The 26631-nt window shown below is 37.1% G+C and overlaps 2 protein-coding genes across 2 annotated transcripts; one reads left to right on the plus strand and one right to left on the minus strand.

The window, feature by feature from the left end:
* Window positions 1-5644: 5644 nt before the first annotated feature.
* Window positions 5645-11617, minus strand: tsku (tsukushi small leucine rich proteoglycan homolog (Xenopus laevis)). Its single transcript, XM_057351878.1, has 2 exons — window positions 11382-11617; window positions 5645-7724 (listed from the first exon to the last, which is right to left on the minus strand). Exons 1-2 carry the CDS (start codon window positions 11382-11384, stop codon window positions 6675-6677), a joined length of 1053 nt encoding a protein of 350 aa, XP_057207861.1. The 5' UTR covers window positions 11385-11617; the 3' UTR covers window positions 5645-6674.
* A 3413-nt stretch (window positions 11618-15030) lies between these two features.
* gucy2f (guanylate cyclase 2F, retinal) lies at window positions 15031-25362 on the plus strand. Its single transcript, XM_057351291.1, has 19 exons — window positions 15031-15166; window positions 15417-16217; window positions 17293-17594; window positions 17701-18055; window positions 19022-19106; window positions 19198-19294; window positions 19373-19501; window positions 19585-19665; window positions 19739-19915; window positions 19995-20151; window positions 20253-20402; window positions 20752-20900; window positions 22106-22269; window positions 22727-22919; window positions 22995-23169; window positions 23544-23642; window positions 23740-23834; window positions 23915-24000; window positions 24555-25362. Exons 2-19 carry the CDS (start codon window positions 15473-15475, stop codon window positions 24637-24639), a joined length of 3324 nt encoding a protein of 1107 aa, XP_057207274.1. The 5' UTR covers window positions 15031-15166; window positions 15417-15472; the 3' UTR covers window positions 24640-25362.
* The last annotated feature ends 1269 nt before the right edge of the window (window positions 25363-26631 follow it).

A 26631-nucleotide genomic window follows, 5' to 3' on the forward strand; every position in this document is an offset into this window, starting at 1 on the left:
CCCATGCAGCAAAAGCATGCCAAAACTGACAAAAGTATGATTGTACTTCAGTAATGGATAAGGTGGAATGTAAACAGAATGTACGCCGTCTAGGCAACATCTGTGAACATCAAATGGCCTGTTCTGACATAAAACACTAAACCAGTCGTGCATGACGGGCGTAGAGAGCCTGATGTGTCTATTCTGACGGACAATAAAGCCTTTCACGCACAGGCAGTGTCCCAGCGAGAAAGCCTCTATTGTGCTCTGATACTGTGAGACTTTGTCTTTAATGAAAGGACACATGGGTGACGGCATTGCTTTCGACATATGCAATAGTTTGAGCATAACTTCTGTGTAATGCAAAAAACGTACCAGTGGATGTGTTTCATCATACTGTTTGACGTTGGGTTGTAATACTTGTTGAAGGTGTGGTTCATCCAATAAGTATAAATTATGTCACATGCTCATTCCAAACATGCCCTTGTTGTTTTAGTGCAACACAAACTATTACCTGTCAAGCTCCTGAAATACGCTATAAAAAGTCTTTAACTTGCGTGCTGTGTTTCACGTCTTCTGAAACCTTGGCGAAATGTCCTGTAACTACAGGTGGGGCTTCATACCACATTTGTCTTCTGAAATGTTTAAGACGTCAAGAAAGGCTTAGCGGTCACACCTCATTGTTGGTTTTAACAGGTAGACAGTCACTTTTTCGACTCGACACAGTAAATGATTATGTCATATGAAATGTTTCACCTAAGGCCCATTTAATACGTCCTTATCTCAAATGAGAGTAAAAGGTGATAGGAGACTCAGATTTATAGTGGGTCAGAAAACAGAAGTTCAAGAAAGTTCAGAGGAGTTTATAACATGGTAAAACTACGAGTCGACAGCATGTTACATCATCATATCTCGCACCGTATACAGTCTTTTATAATGACAGAGGCTAAAGCTTTAATTAGGCATTGTTTGTGCACTGATAACAGTATCAATTCTTTGCATTTATTAGCGTACTTGTACTTAAAGGTCCTTAAATGAAATTTAGCGGAATCTAGCGGTGAGGCTGCAAACTAACCGCTCACTCCACTCCTCGCCCTCCCTTTCGAAGCACTACTGAGGCTGAAAGAGGACTAAGATGTCGTCACGTTTTTGCTTCTTTTCCGAAGGAGATAACGTATTTACGAAACACGTTCTGTAGAGAAGTTTGTCCGTTTAGGGCTACTGTAGAAACAACATGGTGAATTCCATGCAAGGGGACCTGAGGTGTATGTAGATAGAAATAGCTCATTCTAAGATAATAAAAACGTAGCGCTTCATTATGTAAGGTCTTTATACACTTCTGAACAGTTATGTATATATATGTTGCATTTCTGTCAATAGATCCTCCACACACAAAAAATCACACACAGCACCTTTAAAACTTAAAACCGAAGCTTGCAAACAAATCTATTTAGGATTTGAAGGCTTTTTTCTGTCCTCACAGAATGGTTTACTTCTCCAGATCACAGAGAGGGAATGGAAGAATAACATTCACTGTTTGCTCTCCACTGCAGTGTTTGCTCATTGGTCAGTCACAGTGTTTATTTAGATAAGACTGTTTTGATTGTCCTGGGGCCCGTTTTTCGTACCTCGCTAACTCAGTTAGCTGGAGTTGATTGTTGACGATTTCGCATGATCTCGGATTGTTCGGTTCTTCGACGCCCATCCTGGACTTGTTGTCTTAGCAACAGGTCCGTTATCTTAAACCTGCTCGGGAGCAGGCTTATTCATGTAAACAGGATTAGATCGCGGCCATGACGCAGTCAATTCGGCTTCATTCATACAAAAGCAACTTGTTGCGCAAATTACAGGATTAATATAAAGAGCTTTGCGAATTTAACATGTGATTAATGCGATGTTTTGCTTTTAGAACAATATTTATTGTGTGTGACGTAATATAATATATTTAGAACAATTTTTGTTTCTCATTTAATGTGAAAAGTCTTCAGCGATGACCGAAATATATGAATGAATGAATGAATAAATAAATAAAATATCATTTTTTCCTTGTGAAGGAGATATTTGCCATATTAATTTGTTGGACCTTCATATTAAATATACAGTATATAAAAGCACAGACAGTGCATATGATGGAGAGAATTTATGAAAAATGCAGTTTGTCCTGCCATTTGCAAATTTGTGGTATTTCAGTTTAAGACCCCAGCTTAATTAATATTATATAAGGGAACTAAAGATTCTGCAGTCATGATCATGTCAATGAGTATGTGTCTTGATTGATGTCATAGACTGCATCATAGGCCTCAGATTATTTTCTGAAAATTAATCATAATATTTCCTGTGGCTCAGTGGTTACTATCACTAGCAACACCAAGGTCATGGGTTCGATCCCAGGGGTTGCACTTAGTGAGAAACAAAATGTGTAGTACAAAGCAATGCAAGTTGCTTTGGATAAAAGCCTCTGCCAAATGCGTAAATGTAATATTTGCAGGTAATATTCATTTTAATAGTAGTATAGTATTAAGCAAAAAGAAATTGAATCAATAAGAAAGCTGACTGATGAAATCTCTTAGATGGTGTGTGACACCTACAGTATCACCAGCACTGAAGCAAAATTACCTGAATCTGCATGAGTCAACAATCTTCAGTCACATTTATGATGGGACTGTTTGAAGACACCATTCCCTGACCCAAACCTGTTACACTGCAGCTCAAGTCAGGACAGGATCATGAAATGACATTTGAGCAACTGATAGGAATGAAGGATTTCAGTGTATAAAAAGTCTAAGGGATGAACCTGACAGGGCCTGTACTGTTGCATGTGCTACACTACACACATCAGAAAAGAGAGGAGACCCATAACGAAGAAGCAGCCTGATGATCTCTAAACCACTACATTTAGACTGAGCTTCATGAGATATAACCTGCAATATAAGGTTACCTGCAATAAGAGTCAAGAATGTTAAGTCAGTAAACAATATATAAATAGTTTCTAAATCTGCAATCTTCTTAAAACCAAATCTCCAGTTTTAGGTTTGTGTTCTTTATATTGTCAAGGTCAATGTATTGCATTAAAGACTTTAAAAAGTGTATACAGGGATGTGCCTTTTGTGGAGAGAAATCAATAATTCACAAAACATTAAAAGCTATAAAATAGCAGTCATATTGTCCTCATCTCTGTACAACGCTTCTGTGCAGACTCAGCAGATGTAAAAGCCTTTCAGACGATATGGACTCCTGCAACTGCTATGGAGTTTATCCAATTTAAGAAATGTTATTGAAATGGACACTTTCCTCAGTATCCTATGCAGTGAACACTAATGGATGTAAAACACTTTATTTTGTGGGGGGAAACACCATCTCATCGCAATTAACCACTAAGAACTAAAAGTTCATTCATCAAAATATACAACTTCAGTTTACAACTGCTTTAAAATGTTATAAATATCTCTGAAAGTTGTCTGTGCATCGTTTGAAGTGTTCCTGACATTTTAATAAGGTTTTAAAATGTCATAATCTTCAAGCAGCCGTAAAAAAACTATGGCCGTAACTACGTCTTTTGACGTAACAACCAGCCAATAGCAGCGCTGCTGATCACTAGTTCTTCTATCGATATATGATGCCTTTCCAAACAGTGCGTGAGCGTGCAATGATCCCAGACAATTTAATCCAGATATACTAATCGTACACAACAGGTGCGTTCGAAGAACCGTAGTATCCAGATCATGATTTGCGGGATTAGGTCATCTCGGATATTTCATTTGATCTTGGACATAGTAAGCGATGTACGAAGAACGGGCCCCTGGACATGGCAGTAAACCACAGAAGAGAAAAACACACAAAGAACTCCTTAATCGCAATAAAATCACAATTTCAATTAGATACTGTATTTTACCAGTGAATAGCAATTGCATGTCTTTCCAGGATTTCTTATCCAAGACACTTAGGTCTACAAATTTAAAGACAGAGATTTTAATATGAACTACGACACATTTCTCTTTTTTATTTATCCCAAAAGACTTTTCTGGGAGAAACGTGAGACGTTGCTACTTCTCAAACTGTAAAACAAACTCTGAGCAATAAGATCTTCCTCTGGAAAGTGATGGAGTGGACGTATAGCTGTTAAGTAAACCTTTTTTAGAGCTTTTGTTTAGAAAAGAAGAGGGGGGTGTGTCGCTGGGATTAGAGTCTCCTTGAATTTCAAAGAGGTGGATCTTGGCTATAATTCAGAGCAGCCAAAGGGATGTATGAATACTCTCTCTGTGTCACTGGTCTGTAAGACTTATGTGAAGAGCCTGCCTAAACCATGACACGCTGAAATCATCTGTTTCACAGATTGGGTCACCACTTCAACCATGAAGTGTTTTGTCCTTATGCCGAAAACATCTGTTCATGGTTATCCTCAGTTTATGTCTCATACTTGAGTTTGGGGTGTGTGTGTTATGATTGATCATATTCTGCAGAGCATGTGCGAGATGAAACACGGGTGTGTTTCTCGTAAACATAAACAAACAATGATTCTCTGAGCATGTTAATACTGTCTCACGACGCGATTTGAGAGCCTTCCCGGAGCAGTCCACCCTAGGGGTGTGCGCAAACCGGTCTGCACGTCCCAGCATGGAGTAGAACACACCTATCTTATGTTTTACCACCGTGTCAACACGCACGCGAGAGGTGGATTCAAAGCGATAAAAGACAATAGAAACCATTAAGGCGTTTGTCATATCGCATCGCGTTGTATCCAGTGGCAAAATTTCTTATCATAATGGATTCTATAGTCATTTGTTGCTCGCGTGCGGTGTAGACAGTGCAAGGGCTTATTGTGTTTATAATCTGATGCTTAAAGTTTGGCAACCGAAGCTGTAAAGTGCACTTCCCTCAACAGAATGGCGCGTGAAGCTTTAATCAGCGCAGAATTGTGACGCATGTCGATCTACAATGACGCAAAAGTCGCATGAATTCCGATATGACCGTTCAGACTGAGGTAGCATTGCGAAACATCAGACCTGTATCTGATTTAGGACCACATATAGAAGTGGCTCAGATCAGATTAAAAAATATCGGATTCTGTGTGGTTTGTCCTGTTCACACTGTCATGCAAGTAAGCAGATCTGGGTCGCATATGAGCAAAAAAATCGTATTTTGGTGGCAGTGTGAACGGGCCTCAGCAACACTGTTTTAAAGGGAGAGTTCACCAAATAAAATCTATCTTCGTTTACACACCCTCGAGTTGTTCCAAATATTTATACATTTCTATGTTCTGATGAACACAGAAAGATATTTGGAAGAATGCTTGTAACCAAACAGTTCTTGGCCACCATTGACTACCATCGTATAGGAAAAATGACAATGGTAGACAAAAGTGCCGCTGAACTGTTTTGCTTTCCTACATTCTTCAAAACATCTTCTTTTGTGTTCAACAGAACAAAGAAATTTATAAAGGAATTTTTCCTACTATATGGTAGTCAATGGTGGCCAAGACCTGTTTGGTTGCAACCATTCTTCCAAATCTCTTTCTCTGTGTTCATCGGAACAAAGAAATTTATACAGATTTGGAACAACTTGAAGGTGAGTAGATGCAGAATTTTCATTTTTGGGTGAACTGTTCCTTTAACGTTGGAGGTTTTGATACTGTTTCAAGAAGAGATTTAAACAATGGATACAGATATACGTGTAGAGTTAATTGTCATTTATTAACAGATTATACAAATATAAAACATTCCTCACATGATGAACATCATGATTTCGTTTTACATGTAAGTTTCACCTCATGAGAACATTAAAAGTGCAAAATTGCAGAGCAATGTCAACATCTATGATAAAACTGATAAAAGTGATATAAAATTAGATTTCCCAGTGACGTGTATTTTTTAAATCATGTCTTTAGGTTTAATACTTTATTATATTATTAGACATGTAAAAGAAGTTGTAATGCTATACTAGTATGTTTCATTACAGTGCAAAATCTGATTTTCAATCACATAATTTCATTCAAGTTTAAGCTAAAAAGTTTAAAACGGGCCAATTAAAGTAACAAATATAACAAAATACTTGTAATTTTATTGCCCTCAGTAATGAAGGTATAACACATTACTGTAAACTACACCACTTTTATGATCACAAAAAGTTGTTCCTGTGAATTTATGAGGAACACTGAAATGTACTAGAAATGTTCCACAACTGAGCTAAACCTCACTTGCGCTCCAACAAAATTAATGAAAACTTTGCAATGCAAAGTGTCATTGCAAACCTGTATGACTTTCTTCTGCAGAACACAAAAGATGATTTTGAAGAGTGTTGGGAACCAGACATTTCCCCGGTATGGACACAAAACCACTGTGACATTTCTCAAAATATCTTCAATTGTGTTGCACAGAAGAAAGTCTCATGCAAGGGTTTAAACGATGTGAGGATGAATAAATGATGATCTATCCCTTTATACTTGGTATGGTATAACCACACAATCCTCTTGAGCCACAATCCAACACATGACACACACTGTAAATCTCGAGTGACATTAAATACAAGAAGTGGTATCTAAAGTGCATAAGCCCGAACAATGTACTTTGTGTTTTGGAATGCAATGAACACGTGTAATGGACCTTGAAATATGTGCAAGAAAAATGCAGTCTTAATACAAACAACAAAATCTTGTATGATACAATTAAGGCACAGAGATGAAAAACGTCTTTCCTGGCTCATAGGATCATACCTTCAGCATCACAGGTAAGTATATCATTGGGTTTGGCCTGTCCTATCTGTCTATGAAACTGTCCTTGCTTGTGTGTCTTCCAGCAATGCACGTTTGCCCCGAAAGTTATGCTTTTAATACTTGGCATTTGGGCGAGGACAGTTCTAGACAATGGGGTGATCGCAGTATTGGACAAATTTAGCTCCTGTAATGAGACAAGCCCACTAAACACATCTGTACTAAATTCTTTGAGTTGCCTGTTGTTTGAAAGATCCAAGACTTGAAGGTTCCTCAGGCCCTTAAAGGCACCTGGTTGTAACTCTGTGAGTTCAGGCATGCTGCTGAGCGACAGGTAGACAAGTTCTGTCAGTGATTCAAAGGCCCCTGTGTCAATGCTGGAGATGAGATTCCCATCCAGGTTCAGATACTGGAGTGGTATTCCCGTCAGCATTGGCACCATTCTCAATCGATTTCCTGCGAGCATCAGGCTCTTGATATACAACGGATGCACTGGGGTCTTTCTGGAGATGGAGGTGAGAAGATTTTTGGACAGGTCCAGCATGATTGGCATGTCTTGTATCCTGGTGGTGAAGATATCCAGGCTGAATTCCTTGAACTGGTTTTCACTAAGATCCACCTCAACCAGAGGCAGACCAGTAAAACAACCATCGCTGAGACTCTCCAGAACGTTCTTGCTCAGGTCCAACGTCTCCAAGTAGCGAAGCTTAAGGAATGCTTTGGGATTGATGTAAGCTATGTTATTGCTGCTTAGGTCCAGGCTAACCAATGTGGTGTAACCTGGCCCGGACAGCATGGAGTCAGTGATGGAGGTGATGGAGTTTAAAGACAGGTCCAGATGGGATGTGTCCAGAGGGATGGGGACCGGAGCAGTTCCAGGGCCAATCCCACTGCAGTCTACCTTGGTTAGACTGAAACTGTCAAAGAGGCCGTAGCTCTCCACATCACATCGACATTGAGGATGGCAGTTCTTCACACCTCCCGCAATGGCCAGGCCAAGCACAGAGACGACGAGACACAGCAAAGTCACCATGGTAGACTACAAACAAACACAGATAGAGATGTCTGAATGGAAAATGCATGTGTAAAGGTTCTCCAATGAAATGTGATTATTGCATTAATAACACGGAGATCAATCTCATAAATGATCAATTGTGGATGCATTAAAGGGTCTTGCACAGTTTGTTATTGTCAAAGACTGAACTATGACCTACTTTGTATGAGGTTGTATGAAGAGTAGTCACATATCACGTTAATGCTGTTAACCTATGTAGCCAATCATTTACAGCTGTACGTATGTGCTTATCAAAGCATGTCTTTATACATTTTGTTGCTGAGCTGATTTCCTAGGAATCTAAAGATTTTTTTTTTCATTTTAGGAACTCATGTATGAACCCATGGTCCAAAATGCAATAAAGGTATGAAAACAATGTTAAAGGTAATATGTGTGTTTTTACTGCAAAATCCAAACAATTTTCTAACCATTTGTCTCACCCAAAACTTGCATCCTTGGTGGAACCAACATTGCTGTGTCAAGATGCCCAAAACTAACAATGTTTTGAAAGTCCCAGTGTGTTTACTTGTTCATTAATTTACTATCTATCTATCTATCTATCTATCTATCTATCTATCTATCTATCTATCTATCTATCTATCTATCTATCTATCTATCTATCTATCTATCTAATGAACTAATTTAACCCAAAGAAATTCAATATATTTTGTCAATTTAATATTACAGACATTATTTTGAACAAGTTCCTCTTCTTGTGAACCAACCTTCCCAGCACAACTTGACATGCCCTAATTCTGCTGTACCTTCTCAAAAGATTTCAACTAATTCTTATGAACGAAGTCCATTTTTAATTTCTCTCTCTCTCTATTACATCAACAACTTGTTAAGGGATGCAAGGCGTTTCCCATGGCAAAGGAAACAAAAACACTTCAATAACATGCTCAAGAATATTTAATAAATGATAATGAATATGAAGGTTGCGAATTGCAACCAAAATTCCATGCAAGGGGACCCGCGCTCATTCTAAGGTAATAGAAACATAAACGCTTCATTATGTAAGGTCTTTACACACCTCTACAGACAGCGTTATGTATATTATATTGCAATATTTCCAATAGATCCTCCCAAAAAAATAAATACACACTGGACCTTTAAAATTTGCTTTGATTTGATGTGATTAGAGAGAGACTGTAACCATTGTGGCTCCCTAAAGCAAAACTTAAAATGGGTGCTGAATTATTTACAATATTACCATTTGTGTAGAATTAACACAGTATTGATAATTGTGGGTTTTAATAGCATAGTTATTATCAATACCGGTGTATTGTGGCATCCCTGAAAGCAATAATCCATATAATTATTATCAGTCACATAAAATTCACAAATAATACTGTAAAATAAATAAAAGCAAGCAATACCGTACATGTTATGAAAATGTCTAAAATATCAATACACATTACTTTTATATTAATTAATTATCATAAATTGCAATATCCTAAACATTTAATAAATGATTCAAAAAATGACCATATTAGATAAATAACTGAATCTAGTTTACAGTTCATGTACACAGAATACCTTATTGGTCACAGGATGAAGACGTTCTCTCTATAAATCCAGCTGAAGTATATAAATGTTCTGCTTGTCTCTTCTGTTACTGAACCGCCCTGTCATGTGCTGTTTGTTTCACTACATGACATGAACTTAAACCTCTTACAACACTTGGCCCCTAGAGCTGTTTCAGAGTGCAAATAATGCTACTGAATTTGGTCATGGGTTAACCTGATTAAGAAGCAGGTTAAAAGAGACTCCACTAGTTATCAGCATGAGGTAGCAAAAAACCTGAACACTTACTAGTTCATTATTTACTCACCTTTATGTCATTCTATATGAGAACTTTGTGTGGGGAACAGATTTAAAGTCAGCAATTTAAGAGTGCCAACTATACAATTGTTGTATAATAGGGTGTGTATAATGAAAACAGTCTAGTCACAGTCTGCACAATAAAAGGATAGTTATACCCCAAATTGAGAATTCTTCGATCATTTACTCACCCTCATGTCATTTCAAGCCTGTATGAATTCGTTGAATCTTCCAACCACTTACATTTCTCTTAGTAATGTCTTTCATGTAGCACTGATTTCAAAACATTAAGGGGTGGTTTCCCGGACAGGGATTATCTTAAACCAGTTAAATTAGGATATTTAGGTCGTTTTTACAAACATGCCTTACCAACAAACATTAATAGTGTGCATCTTGAGACAAAACAATGGCACTGACATTTATTTTAAGATCTGTGTGACACAAATTAAAAACAAGATGACACGCTGGCATGTTCCTGAGTAACTAAACAAAGAAATAAGTATTTGGTTACAAACAGTGGTTACAAACTCTCCAGGTGTTCTTTACCTCCCACAGTAAACCCGCCTTAAAATGCCTGAATTAAGAGGGAATGTATTTTACAAGCCGTCACTATCACTGGTTAACAGCTATATACTTTCACCATTTATATCCCCCTTCCCAAATGTAGGAAATTACCCATCAGAACATCTTCCCCACTGGACTGATACGCATCTGGGACCCGTTGACTTTGAACTGACATTTAAATGAGCAGTTTTTGTATAAACGGAAATGGTCCAGGATCAGAATAGAAAATATTTGAAAGTTGCCCAGAGCACAGTTGAATCATAATGACACAATGAGACGAAACGGCTCACATCAACAAAACTGAAGTCGGTTCTTAATTAATTTAATTAGCAGACATCCTAATCCAATAGAGCTGAAAGTGTGCAGTACATTAAAGAGAGACAGATTTAATGGGACCTTAAAGTACAGTCTTTTACAGCTCAGTAAAACAAGTTTTGAAGCACTTTTTTTCTGACTGGTTGCCATGGCAATTTTAAAGCCGCACAAATCGGCCCGTACCTTTTTGGATGCCATATTAGAAGCTCGCAAAAAGCTTTTAACTAAAGACAACTTTTTATGGGTGTTGACTACATTACAGATGACAACATAAATTGCCACCCAAAACAATTAAAACTGCTTTTATTTTATCTCACATTATCCACATTATGTCATTATCTGCAATCAAAGTACACATGATCCACAGAACAGAAGTTATAACAACACATGATCTTTCTATTGTTTTAAACAGATTTAAAGAGTTCTTTTATGGGATGCTTGAAACTGTGCATCTCAAAATGATGTAACATAATGCAAACAGTGAACTTACTTTCACAGAAACTTTTAGTTTGAAAGTCAAACTTGTGTGACGGTAAAAATGCTTCATCTCATGGGTGGTTTTAAAATGTAGTGAACTGCCAACCTAGGCAGCATTTGGGCTACTATAGGTGCGAACGGAGGTTTAATGGCCGAAGATGTTGAAACAGAACAAGACTAAACAGACTAAATCTCCGCTTTGATGATTTAACCCACATCTGCGCTCTGTTTAATGCGCAATCGGGAAGAAACTTTGTAACAACTTTAACAGGCAAGAGCCTGTCACTCCTCCAAAACCCACAACTGAACATAAAATGAAAAAACTTTCAAACGTCTCTCCTTTACGCGACCATAATGTAAAACATTAGACATGATGGTATACGTTCTGTCAAGCAAAATGAGCAAGACAAGAAAAACCAAAAAGTACAACACATAACAGGACAAAACTTTCGTAAAACTTACCATGTGCAGCGACTCGACTCGAGGCTGACACGTCTATTGAGAAGCTTTTAGTTTTCAAGGCCACCATCGGAAAACGCTTTAGATGTAGGGATTGTCATATCCACAGCTTTTTGTAGTAGGGCAAACGAGCACATCTGTGTTTTTGTTTGGGTTGTGATTTCGTATCTGCTCAATCAATCGGAAACGAACTCGCCGCGGAAGATGAAGCAACAAAACGCCGCCGCACGCACACAGGTTTAGAGTTTCACCACTAATAATAATCCGCGCCCACAAGCGTCTAGACGCGTTCCGCTCTCACATATCACCATCTAGTGGCCAACATGTAAAACATGACTCAAATTAATCACAAAATCAGTCAAATTCTTGCTATATTAATATTGGCATAGCAATCGACATCATTGATATCATCAAGGTTATAGTTTACTACAACAACAAATATTCAATTTCTATTAATTAAAATCAAATCAAATATTATGGTGGTTTTTCTATTACAGTATTAAGTTTTTTTATTATTGATTAAGTTTTTTGATTATTGATTGAGTTTTTATATGAAACAATGCATTTAAACTAGATAAAGGTCTCACACACTTCTCTAACACAGAAAAAGCTATGAGTCTCATAGCAAAAAGACCATGATCTCATGGGTCAAAGGTTACAGGGTAGGTTGAACATCAAGCAGTACCATGAGGCATCTGCATCGCACGCAAACGCTTTGAGCACACACACAATATGCATTCTTCACACGAGATCTGGTCTAAAATGCATGGTAGTTTTTGAAGTACATTTAAGCTAGGGGTAGTAAATGTCAATGTGACATACATTCGCATTTTAAAGATGGATGTATGTGTCTTTCATACAGTAGCAACTGACAAAATGACATACATCTACATTTTAAAGATGGATGTATGTACATATCTTTTTTAATCTTTTAAAAGGTTTCGCCACAGTTAAAAGTTGATGTAAGAAGCTTGATTTTTAACTGTGGAATGTCAAAAGAGGATGGATTAACAAAATAAGGTTGTGTCATGAAAAACCTGATTGGTAGAAGGTGATGTCAGGTAAAACATGATTGGGTTAAACTGTGATAACGACTTGAGAACAGTGTATAAAAGATGGAGTCAGAAGTGTATTTGTTGGACATCACCAGATGAACTCTGTGTGTCTCACTTTGCTTGCTCGAGCAAATAAAGTTTAAACTCTTGGCATCTGGAACCCTTGTCTCTGAGATTTCTTTCTGCGATGGAAGGCCGATTCGCCACAACAATATCTGCCTAAATATTCTTTATATAATATATACAAATAATTTATTATTATAAAAATTTAAAATAAATCTCATCAATAAACCGAGTTATAAATGAAATTAATTTATATAGCAACACATAATAAACAAATATTAACATAAACAAATGAATGATACAATTACAAAAGCTCGTAACCAAACTGTTCAAAATTAAACTAAAATTAACATACAAACTAAAACAAAGGTTAATTCAATATTAATAAAACTACAATATAACTGAATTCTATAATAACTCTGCAGGCAACCTGATTAAATTACACATTTTAAGTGGGTTTTTTTTTGTTCTTGTGATGTTCATTTTGTTTTATATAACTCATAATGCAGGCATAATGCGGAGTTATCTTATCAGAAACATTTTTGGTCTCTCTCTCTCTCTCTCTCTCTCTCTCTCTCTCTCTCTCTCTCTCTCTCTCTCACTCTTATCAGATCAATGATTGCTGAATTTCAGACCAGACTGGTTTGCACAGTCTCTGCAGATTTGATAAATAATGAATGAATAAAAGATGAAAAATGTTAATGAACAGAGCTAAATCAAATTTTTTTATTTTTACTTTATTATAGCTCAAATGATTAATAGAAATGACTTGAAATGCAGAAAATATTCACCCACTAGATGGTAGTGAAAAAAATCTATCCAAAAAACCTATGTTGATACATAGATTTTCTTTACACCAAGACAATTGGAGCTGCATTAAGAGAAAATTGTATTAAGTACTGCATTTTCCAATAATATTACCACAGTATACTTTGGTTCGTGGTTGTTGGGTTCTCACCCTCTGTTTCTGTAGGGCAGAGGCGTCAAGGTGTAACATTTAAGAGGCTCAGAGGCTTATTGGATATGGGTCAGCACAAAGGAAGAATTCTCTCTCTCTCTCTCTCTCTCTCTCTCTCTCTCCTCTCCACCACCAACCCCCCCCATCTATCCCACTCTCACATCTTTGCAGTAACCTGAAGTCAAGCATGTGACCTATACACAGATTGGTGCATTAGGCTTCTCAGGCAAATCAGAAATCCCAAAAGTTACCTGCAAGTCAAGACTAATGCAAGTGTCAATGTTCAGTAAAAGTATATATAGAGGGCTTCCCCCATTGAATGTGTAATTGCTCACACAATATATTGCATGTGCAAACGAGCTTATTTATTTATTGGCTTTTTATTTTGAAGCATACACATTATGCCCTGTAGTCTAAATGAATTCACAGAGCTCCTCAGATGTGTTCTCAAAACACAAGGTTTAACTGACGCACGCAAATGTGAGAGAGCTCTAGGGATCGTCCAAGGGAGCGCCCTTCGTTAACTTTAATTATACCCAATACACCTTGCTCAAATTCAATTGAAGTGGGCGTATCACAACTACACAAAACAGAAACCCAATTACACTGCATTAGCGCTCATGTACCAATGGGTCTCCATGGCGAGAATGAAAAGACTACAGACCTTGTATAACCTTAAATACGCAATCTTGCTATAATTTTTTATTCGTACGCGTTTTATTTGAGTAATCGATGTTTTTTGTTTGTTTGTGACAATTGCACAAGTTTTATAGGCTAAGTGTAAGAAGGAGCAGGTGATTCGTAAACAGTTGTTATTTTGCATTGAATTTTGCACTTTCATTATTATTTCTTAAACAAACAAAGACATCGACAAATGGTGGAGATCAATGAGCAGTGTACAAATTGCAATATGATATTAAATGTTTTAATATCATACAATTTTAAGAATCTTAAATTGCGCGTTAAGTTGTTTTCGATTTCCATTTGTGCAACAGCACAACATACTGCGTATTTACAACATTTTATGAATTTATGTATCATCTATATTTTTACTCATACTTAACTAATTGCACGGCAACCCCAGTCAGTAAAAGTGGATCTCAAGCGTTATGTCTGCAATCCTCTTATTTTGTCCCTGACCGTATGGATTAGATTCATCCGTGGGTCACTTTCAAAGGACTCTGATTGAACAGAGAAAGATCTAGGCATGTGGATATTTTCGAGAAGATTGTTAAAAAAACATATAACGTTTTATTTTAATTTAACACTAAATGTATTTTAGATTTGTACATTATTTTAAAACGTTTAAATCGAGAACATCTGTGATGTAACGAGAAAACAGGATAACATTGAACTCGATAACTACACACTACAGAAATATTTATAACAGTGAAGCTGGAAAATGTTACTTAACATCAGGTGTGAATTGTGAAGATGCAAAAGGACACCTGGATTGATGACTGCAGGCATTACGTAGCTCTCCAGGGTGCTGAAGTCTCTCAACTCCACTGACGAGCCTCATCAAACTGTTGTTTGTGAACGGAGATATCAAATCCACTCACATTTATTACGGAACTATTAATGTTAGATAAACATCGTGAAAGATGCTCCTGTAACGTTATCAAGGATATTACGTGCAGCCTTTAAATCCAATTAACAAAAGAAAAACTTTGTGAAATGTTTTCGTCCACCCAGTGACCAAAATAAAAATGGTAAGTGCAATCTTTAATGATTTTTATTTAGTATTGTGTTTTAATTTAGTTAGCTTACTGGCACAGTGTACGTAAGTATTATACTGCACATGTGTCGTTTTATGTCTTGTGCATTTCTAGTGAATGAATCAGTTAACCGGCTATGATAATATAAAATATAGTTTTTTTGTAGTATGTATACAGACTACAAAATAAGTTTTAATCATTATATGACTTTTAAAACAAGGGTAAACTTGTGCCATATTTGCAGTTTCCAGGTGTCTCTTTGTAACATCTATCTGTCATAACGGCTTCTAAAGGAAGACAATGCAACATATTCACCTCCCATTCGGAGGTTCTTTATGGGAGTTATCTAGTTACCACTGTTGCCCCATCCTCAGGAGCAGACACAGCCTCTTCACACTCCCATTTTACAGCATTAGGCTATGGATTCTTCTTGGCATTTTAACGTTTCCATGCTGTGTCCAATGTCAGATTTTCAAAGTGGGCGTCTTAGGGCCTTGGAACTGTGACCCTTATTTCTCCAAAGCACTACCTGCTGTTGCATCCAGACTGGCTGTCAGTCGCATAAACGAAGATTTCAGTTTAGATCTGGGCTGTACGATGGACTTCGTCATCCTTCAAGAGGCATGCGAAACATCTAAAGCATTGACTTCATTTATACAATATGAGAATGTTGCGGATGCGTTTGTAGGCCCTACAAATCCAGGATATTGCAATGCAGCATCTCTTTTGGCCAAGAACTGGGACAAAGCTATATTTTCATGGGCGTGCATTAACTATGAGTTAGACCGGGTCCAGGGCTACCCAACATTTGTGCGAACTTTACCATCTCCAACATGGGTGCTATATAGCGTGCTGAAGTACTTCAGATGGGCTAGCATAGGCATCGTTTCTTCTAATGAGGATATATGGATTGACACTGCCGCCAAAGTGGCCAATGCTCTCCGAAACCAGGGGCTTTCTGTTGCCATTGTTGCGTCCACAGGGAATAACGACACCATGATGGAGAACACACTGTTGAGCATCCAAAATGCAGGGCAGATAAAAGGTAAATTTGTCCTGGACAATTAGTTTTGAAATGTTCATATAAACATTACATTCACACACCAGATGATAATTTTAACCTTTCATCGTAAGAAAAGCACCTTTTAAGTAAGTCGACTTAAAGGGATAGTTTTTAAGGGTGGACTATCACTTTAAGACATGTTTGCTGTGATCCCTACAGGTGTAAAGAGGCACATTGAAAACTATTATTAATAAGATTTTGTTTAACAAAATAAATGATATATACAGTAGATACACCTTCATGAACATGAAATACTGAACATTTACTATATTAATGTGCTACATTTATGTTTGACTAATGTAAGCGTGTATTGTGTTATTTACTTAAACATTTTTTACGTAATATTTTTGTCTTGTTGTGCAGTACAAATATACAAGAACTCTGAAATCAAGACATACTGTCTTCAGAAGCAAAATGACCAAATATATCAAATAAATATTATTTTCTGAAATAAAATAATATAATAAAAGTTCATGTTTAAAACAAGCAAAATATCTGCCAATGGGGTATAATTGGTATATCTCTTAGACGTGAAGGGATAGTCCACTAAAAAATGAAAATCATGTCATCATTTATTCACCCTCTTGTCATTTCAAACCTGTGTGACTTTCTTTCTTTTGCAAAACACAAAAGAAGATATTTTGAAGAATGTTGGTAACCAAAAACCGCTCCCATTAACTTCTAGGACACAAAACCATTGCAAGTCAATGGGAACCAACGGTTTTCTGTTACCAACATTCCTCAAAATATCTTCTTTTGTGTTCTGCGAAAGAAAGAAAGTCATAAGGGTTTGAAATGACAAGAGGGCAAGTAAATGATGACCGAATTTTTATTTTTGGGTGAATTTATTTTTCTTACCCCATTGGCAGACATTTTTTCTTTTAGCCCAAACATACTATACATTTTCTCAATTAAATGTATCTTTATTTAAGATTTTTTTTAGATATTTGTACTGTAAACCATAAAAAATAGTAGGAAATGTATTTTTGCAATGTAGTCCTATTTATTATTTAATACCTTTCTGTACAAACATTTTATATATTCACGTGTGTTTCAGTCATCATTATGTGCATGCACTCAGCGCTCATTGGAGGAGAGCAACAAGCATCTTTCCTGATGAAGGCGTATGATATGGGCCTGACAAATGGTCGCTATGTGTTCTTACCGTACGACACTCTCCTGTACAGCCTGCCGTACAGCAACACCACGTATTTCCCACTACAAAACAACACCAAACTACGCAAAGCATATGACGCTGTACTCACCGTTACCGTGGAGTCAGATTTGATGTCATTCAACGAAGCGTTTAATATGGCCAAATGGCTAGGAGAGCTAACGGTGTCACAAGAGCCACTGCAGGTGTGGAGGGTGCAATACAATGCACATTTTTGAATCTCACTGATGATAAAGTTTTGATGCAAAGTTTTCATGCATGATCAATCACATGTTGACCGATATTTTTCAGGTCTCTCCACTCTTTGGTACTATCTACAACAGTTTGTACCTCATTGCGAAGTCCATGCACAATGCCAGAAGAGCAGGTAAGTGGCTCTCTGGGACCAATTTGGCCTTCTTCACGAAGAACATCACGTTTACTGGGTTCAACCAGAATATCCGCACAGACACGCAAGGTAATGGACAAACCAGCTATGTGATCTTGGACACGGATGGCTGGGGAGCTCAGCTGTATCGTTGCTTTCAAGTGGACCTGACCTCAGACAGGGTCCTGTTTGCCGGCACACCCATTAATTTTCCCGGAGGCTCCCCGCCACCTTCAGATTCGAGCTGCTGGTTTGACCCCAATGCTATCTGCACAGGAGGTAAAAAAAAGTCTTCCTGTAATTTGATGTATTTTTTACGTATTTCGCTGTAAAAAATTATTTAGAAATACCATAAAATAATAGTTATTTTCACATAAAATTATCTGTAAATTTGCAGTCTTGTCCTGTAATTTGACATTTTTTACCGTATTTCTAAAATAAGTGAAGTAAAGTTAAGGGAAATTCTGTAAAATTACAGTTTTTATTACATTGAACATAATCCATATACAGTGCCTTGTATCTTTGCTCAATGGAGAACCATGCATTTTATTTTTTAGTGTAGTAATATGTTATCGCAAAATTACAATAGTATACCTGTAGCTGCTAAAGACGGTTTCGAAGCAACAACAAAAACAAACGCTACTGCACATGCACGCTTTTGTGGTCCAAACTTAACTTCCGGTACACATCCACAAAGAATAGAGTCCCTGCTGATCATTTCTGATAACAAGCAAAAGAAAAAATAAGTAAATTACATTAGCTAGCAAGTTTAAAGTATGTCTAGCCAGTATTATTTTGGATTACAAGTAGAAGTTACTTGGCTAAACCTAAGTGCGACAAAGTTACACGACCCATTCAACAAATTGTTTATTTTATAAAATGAATATACAATAAAATTCAACAAATTGTTTATTTAATATAATTATTATACAATAAAATATGAATATAAATTAAATAACATTAGTTATATTATTAGCCAGTAGCCAGGCCGATCAACAAACAGACCGAAAGGTAACTTAGGGTCAGACACGTGTGTCTGATGAAACCGTCAATATCTATAGTATGATTTTAACTTGGTCTCTTTACAATTTAGAATTTATATTAAATTACTGACGTCCATAACTGTGCATTCTAATGCAACCACATTTTAAGAGCATTGTTACTTAAAGCATTCTTCGATGTTTAATTGTAATCTATATACTAAAGTATGTATTTGTTTGCTGTTTATTTTGTTTTGTGTTCTAGGTGTGGAAATAATATATGTCGTCATAGCATTCGTGATTGTATTAATTTTAGTTCTTGGTTCTGTTGGCCTAACTCTAATCATAAGGTAATTTTGCTTTGTTCTGCATCCTTTAATGTATTATATGTGGCATACATAACAAATGTGAGTTATGTGTGACTTTAAATAATCTTTTTAGGAGGCGAATCCAGCAAATTCAGATGATTAAAGGGCCCAACAGAATCTTACTTACTCTTGAAGACCTAACCTTCATCAACCCTCAGCTGAGCAAGAGGGTGAGCAAGTTCTTTCCTCAAAATCTTCTTCCACATTTTATACTTTAAGTTTGTCAATACATAATCTTTTTCTCACAGAAAATCACCCTTGAGGATCTTAGCGATTCAAAAAGTTACATTGATGAAAAAAGCACAGGTGGTCGTTCCCGCTCCATCAACAGTATGGCAACGGCTACACATGAAACCTCAAATGTGGCCGTCTATGAGGTGACTTTATGTATCATGTTATGTTACTTGTTGAACACACTGTGCAGTTTTTCTGTAGTTGTAAATCATGTGCATCCCTGCAGGGCGACTGGGTTTGGCTAAAGAAATTTAAGGAGGGACATTTCAAGGAGATTAAACAAAGCACCACAAAAATCTTTACCAAGGTATTGGTCCAAAAATACACTTTTGGAACATGTTTATGTGAGCTTTGAGTCACAGTTCTTATCGTAATCTTAGATGAAGGACCTACGAAATGAAAATGTCAATCCATTTCTGGGATTCTTCACCGATTGTGAGATGTTTGCCATCGTCACTGAGCACTGTTCTCGGGGGAGTCTACACGACCTCCTTCGTAATGAAGATGTCAAACTGGACTGGATGTTTAAATCTTCCTTAGTTCTGGATCTAATTAAGGTACGTTTGAGGACTTATTTTAATGCAAGTTTCTTCTTGTTGTGATGATTACCTGATGGTTTCTTTTATCCATCCATAGGGCATGAAATATCTTCATCACAGGGATTTTCCTCACGGGCACCTGAAATCTCGTAATTGTGTAGTAGATGGGCGTTTTGTTCTGAAGATCACAGATTATGGTTACAATGAGGTCCTTGAGAACCAGAAAGCTCCGAAAGAGAACCCGCCTCCAGAGGGTATGGACATCCTTTTAAAATCTGGTTTGGTTGTGTTGCAAATGTTCAATCAGTTATTAATGAATCTCAGCCTTTTTTGTTTGCACTTTTTGTTCCTTCAGATCTCTTCTGGACAGCTCCAGAACTGCTTAGAGATCCACAAAATTCGAGGAAAGGAACATATAAAGGAGATGTATATGGCTTTTCAATTATACTTCAAGAAGTGGTTGTCAGAGGAGGTCCTTACTGCATGCTCGGCTTGTCTCCTGAAGGTTTGTCATAGCTTTTTTGTGTACCATGTAGAGCTTCACAATATTGAAGAAAATGCAATAATATGTTAAATAATATGATATGCATTGTGATAATGCTAGTTTGTAAAATAAATGTGATATTTTTTAGATCGTAAAATCAAAATTATATTAGAATATATTTTAAAACTTTTAAAGTTTAAGAAAACAACACCACCATTTTCTTAAGAAATATGAAAATGAAATGTATTATTGCCACGAATTATAAAGATGTGACTGGACTGAGACACAACATATGGGCAGGTATTATCATTATATAAACATTACCAGTGAAATATCGCTTCATGAGCACAGGTGTGTTTTTCATTAACAGAGATAATAAGGAAGGTGAAGAAACCTCCGCCTATGTGCAGACCCACAGTAGCTCCAGATCAAGCTCCATTGGAATGTATTCAGCTTATGAAGCAGTGCTGGGGTGAACAACCTGACAGAAGACCTTCTTTTGATGAGATCTTTGATCAGGTGGGCTTTTAGCGCTATTTTTTCCCAAATGAGTAGATATAGTTGCATTAGACTAGTTTGTACACTGCAAAAAAAATCTGACCTCAACTCAAAATTTTCTAGTTAATGGTCGGCCTACATCTACATTTTTAATTATAACAAAAGCAAATTATAACTAAACATTTTTATCTTAAATTCACAAAACTTTATCCAATAGACGACCAATGCACGAACGCTTCCGCGTTTTGTCTCAGTCCGTTCAGTCACATCCAGCGCACGTAGCTTCCATAGGGAGCAATGACATTTTCACTCAAGATGCACCTTGGATTACGGTCAACGACGTGTGTCAAATTATCCAAACAGTGCATTATACATCGACAACCAAACAGGGGAAAGGCTTCAGGCCATCCGTTTCAAGCTACATCCACAATTATGTTAAAGTAAACTTTTGCACAGAGGCTTGATCACAGAGGCTTTCAACAATGCTGAGCTGTAGTGCTGTCAGTTTGCTGAAATTCAAACGTTTTTTTTGTAAACATAGCCTTATGACTTGGTGACAAATTACCTCAACCCTATGAGAGCGGTTGTGGCTTAGCCGGCTGAGATTTTAGCAGACGTACGTCATCACCCTGCGTGCACAGAGTCTATTGAACAATGTAGATGTAACAGAAACTTTTAATACGAGGTTTGAAATCCAGTGGCTGGAAAGGGTATGTGCAACCATGACTGAAATGAATGAAAACCAAAATGGCTGACGGAAGGACAGACATGCTAAACACTTATGGTATTTTGTTGAATTCTTCTTTAAAGAAAAGACCACACCAGACAAAAGAGATTGATTTCTTAAAAGTAACATCCATAGAACAAGATAATCACTGCATTTTTCAAATATTGTCTTATGTAAGTAGCAGATTACAATTAATTGTGTCCACTCAGTTGGACATCATGCATTAGCTGCTGCCTTCTGACAATAAATAATATACTTAGCACATTTTTGTCCTTAATATACTTATTGTACAAAAACCTTTTATTTGATTATTATATCGTTTAATTTTAAATGGTGTCAATGGATGCCAAAATGTGCTCCACAGAATAACATGACAACATAAATCTCACTATATAGCATTGCAAATTCCTTAATCATAAAAAATAAAATCACAAAAGTTTATTGGCATATACAGTATGTCGAAACACAATAATGTAGCATAATGCTTTTTATGTTTCAGTTCAAACTCATCAACAAAGGCAAAAAGACCAATATCATTGACTCCATGTTGCGGATGCTGGAGCAGTACTCCTCTAACCTGGAGGACCTGATCAGAGAAAGAACAGAGGAGCTGGAGGTGGAGAAGCAGAGGACAGAGAAACTTCTATCTGAGATGCTTCCACCGTGAGTACATATACCAACACATTTGCTGTTCTAAAATCCTTTGTTCGTCAAACCTGATCTCACAGGAATTCGTAACTATTTCACCAGGTGGCTTATTCGTATGAATTCGGACGTTGTGAATCGTACAAAAAAAAGCAATACTGAAGCCTCACCCCTAACCCTGCCCCTAAACCTAATGTCACTGGCGCGAAAGCAAATCGTACTAAAATGTACGAATGGGATCGTACGAATCCATACCAATTAGCCACATCGTAAAATAGTTCGTTAGATTGTGTCGGCCTGTCCTAGAGCACCATTCCTATCACCCTATCAAAACCTAATGAATGTAGTAGTAGTAGCCCTTCAAATAGTTTGACATTCATTTTTGTGGAATTCAGGATGTTTCAATAAGAATGCAGAAGATGACATGTTGTTGCAAGGGCACATAAAACCTTTATAAATTTTTTTACACTGGCAGTTCTGTGGCAGAAGCTCTGAAAATCGGCGTCTCCGTGGAGCCAGAGTACTTCGATCAGGTCACCATCTACTTCAGTGACATTGTGGGCTTTACCACCATCTCCTCCCTCAGTGATCCAATCGAGGTTGTAGACCTTCTCAATGACCTTTACACTCTATTTGATGCTGTGCTGGGCAGCCATGATGTCTACAAGGTAAGCTTGAATGGCCCAATCAAAAACTGTGCATATTTCCATATAAACAACCTATCTGAAACATATTCATTATAGGTTGAAACCATTGGAGATGCTTACATGGTGGCTTCGGGCCTTCCAAAGAGGAATGGAAACAAGCATGCCGCTGAGATCGCAAATATGTCCTTGAACATTCTCAGCTCCGTAGGCTCCTTCAAGATGCGGCACATGCCAGAAGTTCCGGTCAGGATACGGATTGGCATACACTCGGGTAATCATTTACTCCACTGTTATCTTCTGCCTAGAGGGTTATGTTATTATAATCTTCTTATCATGCATAATACCTTGGCTATTTTATTCCTTATCCAACTTTTTTCATTTTTTCATTAAGAAAATGGAATGTCCCACTTGAATTTACTGGGCTGTGAAAATGTCAAACACACATACAGTATATCACAATAGAGAATCATAAGGGAATCAAAATAATATTTATTGTTTAAAATCATGATAATACTAACACCGTTTAAAAAAGAAAACAATCAATTTCTGCATGCCTTGTTGCTTTCTAAAATCCATTGCAAACTATTTTTATATTTATAAACTATATTGGATGCTCTAATTTTGGATGGTTTCCGATCTGTTTAGGGTCGTGTGTTGCTGGGGTCGTGGGTCTAACTATGCCTAGATACTGCCTTTTTGGAGACACAGTCAACACCGCCTCTCGTATGGAATCTACAGGGTTGCGTACGTTCATAAATTTTCTTGCCAAACTTTTATTCCTTACGAATGTAAAACTGCAAACAATGCTATTACAATCAACTTATGGTCGTTTTTCCTTCAGCTTATAGAATTCACGCGAACATTAGTACAGTAAACATTCTCCGGTCACTGAACGACGGGTACAAAATAGAAGTTAGAGGGAAGACTGAGCTGAAGGTACTTATGCTTTCTTCTATAGATAATAACTAACATTTCATCAAATGGACTGATTTACTGTTGTTTTATATGGGTTTCAGGGAAAAGGTGTTGAAGAAACTTACTGGCTTGTTGGAAAATCTAATTTCACAAAGCCTTTGCCAAATCCACCAGAGATCAAACCAGGGTGAGATTTTCATAATATTCCACCTGCCATGTTCTATGCAGTATAATTGATGCATTTACCCAGAAGCATTGTGTTTTTTATAATATTGCACTATATAATATTGTTATACTATACTAAGTATGATCTCCAATTGAGTACTTTTAGATTAATTGGGTTTAAGATTAATTCTCTTTGTTCAAATGAATGGGATTCACTATTTATGGATTGGGGTAATTGGATTTATGCATCAGGGAAGACAACCACGGTTTGAGACCTGAGGACATTGAGGCTTACAGGAGAAGGAAAGCTGAGAAAAAAGCATAGCCAAATGCAAGGAGGTAGCAGATTGCATGTCGTGTTGTTGTTTTTATGTGGTTAGATGTATTTGGTGGGTCTGTGCAGTGATGTCTTTTATTCATTATGTTGCGCTGGATTTATTTTATTTTTTGTGTGCAAATATTTGTACATGCATAACCTCGTTTTCTTTATGCATTGTTTCACATTTTTGTATGTGTCTACACATAAATTCGACTGTGTTGTTATCTATTTCATTTTAATCAACCCCCGTCTTTCAGAGTTAACTGGCAAGACATGGTGACCGAGGAAATCAAGTCAATATTCCGCAAGGCCAAGAGACAAGTGGACAAGCCCAAAATCTGAGAAGCAAAACGGTATTAAAATTACCCCGAAGGAGATGACAAGTTGCACTGGAGAGACACAAAGGACATAACAAGCGTGTGTGTATCGCTGCAGTTTACAAAGACTATTTTAATGAGATTGGTTGGCGTCTGTATAATCCGTCTCTGCCCAGCACAGCAGAAACAACAGCGCTAATGAAAAAGGAACAGGTTGTTAGTAAAAGTGTCATTTTTTCACAGGGTCTGTTCCACTTGCTCTTTTTGGGCGCAAAGTGGCCCACTGTGCGTCATATACCAAAGGTGTGTTATCAGAGGGTTTTTTAAATGTTGTGTTTTTCACACATGTTACTGTTTGACAATCAATTGATTTTCTTTGATCTAGTCTGATCAGAAAACAAGATAGTGATATAATCAGATTTGGCAAAGCTTAATGGACATCTGCTTCAAAGACCAAATGCGATATCCTGGCAATGTTGATGTGAAGGCCAAATTGGCTGATGCTGAAATTTAAAACATTGTCTGAAAAATAGATTAAAAAAATGTGACTATTTATGCCAATTAGGTTGCTGTTTTACAAAACAAAATGCAATTCTGTGAATTCTATTAATTTATGTGAAATATGTTTATACTCTGCAGAAGTATGCTTCATTTTAGTTTTACCTCGCCGTACATTTACATAGATCACAAAGCAAAACTGATATCAAAATGCTTTTCTTGGACATAATTCGTCTTTGCTCTCAGTAATTGGTTGCTCAAGTTACCGATTAAATAAATGGTCCAATCTATCTACAATAAAGCACATGTGTTGTTTTAAATCTAAAAAAAGATTACTGTGCAGTTTTAGTTGTATTAAACATGCAAGCAGATTTATATCTGAGATGGTGAATGCCCAACAAAAGTTATTTGAATTGAATCTAAACCCAAAAGCGCAGATGAATAGATGACTGAATGGTAATTATAACTTTTTATTTGTTTATGTAATTTGTTATGTGTACACTTTTTCCATTTCTTTTTTTTTAAAGCTGCACGTAACTGGCAACATTTATAGCCCCTGTTTATTGACAGTCAGTAGGTGGTCCCCCTGTTATCTTGGGCCCATCAGACCAGATTAGCATTTACACTACAAATACCATGTGGTCACGTGACTTCCTCTGTTTGGGTTTTTGTGAACAGATCACAGAGCGTTTCAGACGCCTTTTACACCTGTATGCGGAGGCGCATCTTAATAAGAGGTGTAAACTGGGCCATTGAGTCACACAATAGGCCAGCCTACTCAAAAAGCACACCAATAATTATTCGTAGTATGTATTACGATTTTTCGTGATACAAAAAATACAAAGTTGATTCTGGCTATAATAGATCATGTTTTTTGACCCTGCATCATAATGTTAGTTATATGACTGCAGTTTTGTTACTTTGTTACCACAAGATGGCCCTGTTATAAAGTTTTTTGCATGTACTATTGAAAGCACTAATCTTAGTTCTCTTTTACTTTTATCAGCTTCAGGGTATATGTTGCCTGTGTTCATGCTGGGTTATCCTGATAAGGTTTCTGCATTGGTCAGTGTTCCTGAAACTCTTATCTGCTCATTGACTTTTTTACTTTCTCTCCCGATTTTCCCATCTCACCATGGGAGCCCTTGACTCCAGCCTCTAATCCCTCCATTGTAAAGCTCTTTAGATCATTCAGTTTGATGGATGTATTGCGATGCTTTCCCACGTCACTTTCCTGTTCCAGTTTAGGTGTTTATAGTACAATAAAGGCAGTGGGGATCTAGGAAATCTGGGTCACTTAACAGGTGAGAAGACGAGGCAACACTTTGCTCAGTGGAATCAACACATTGGTGAGAATTCACATTCCAGACCAGAGGAATTTACCACTTCAAGACTTTTCAAGTCAAGGACTGGGATTAAACTGTTAGGAATGCAGAGAAAATGTGTATGCTGCTTGTGACTGCCGTTTGAAGTAATTGTCACTTTTTCAGAATAGTGCGAGATGTGAATGTTGTTTATT

The sequence above is a fragment of the Triplophysa rosa genome, linkage group LG14 (genome assembly GCF_024868665.1).
Source record: "Triplophysa rosa linkage group LG14, Trosa_1v2, whole genome shotgun sequence".
Lineage (NCBI taxonomy): Eukaryota > Metazoa > Chordata > Actinopteri > Cypriniformes > Nemacheilidae > Triplophysa > Triplophysa rosa.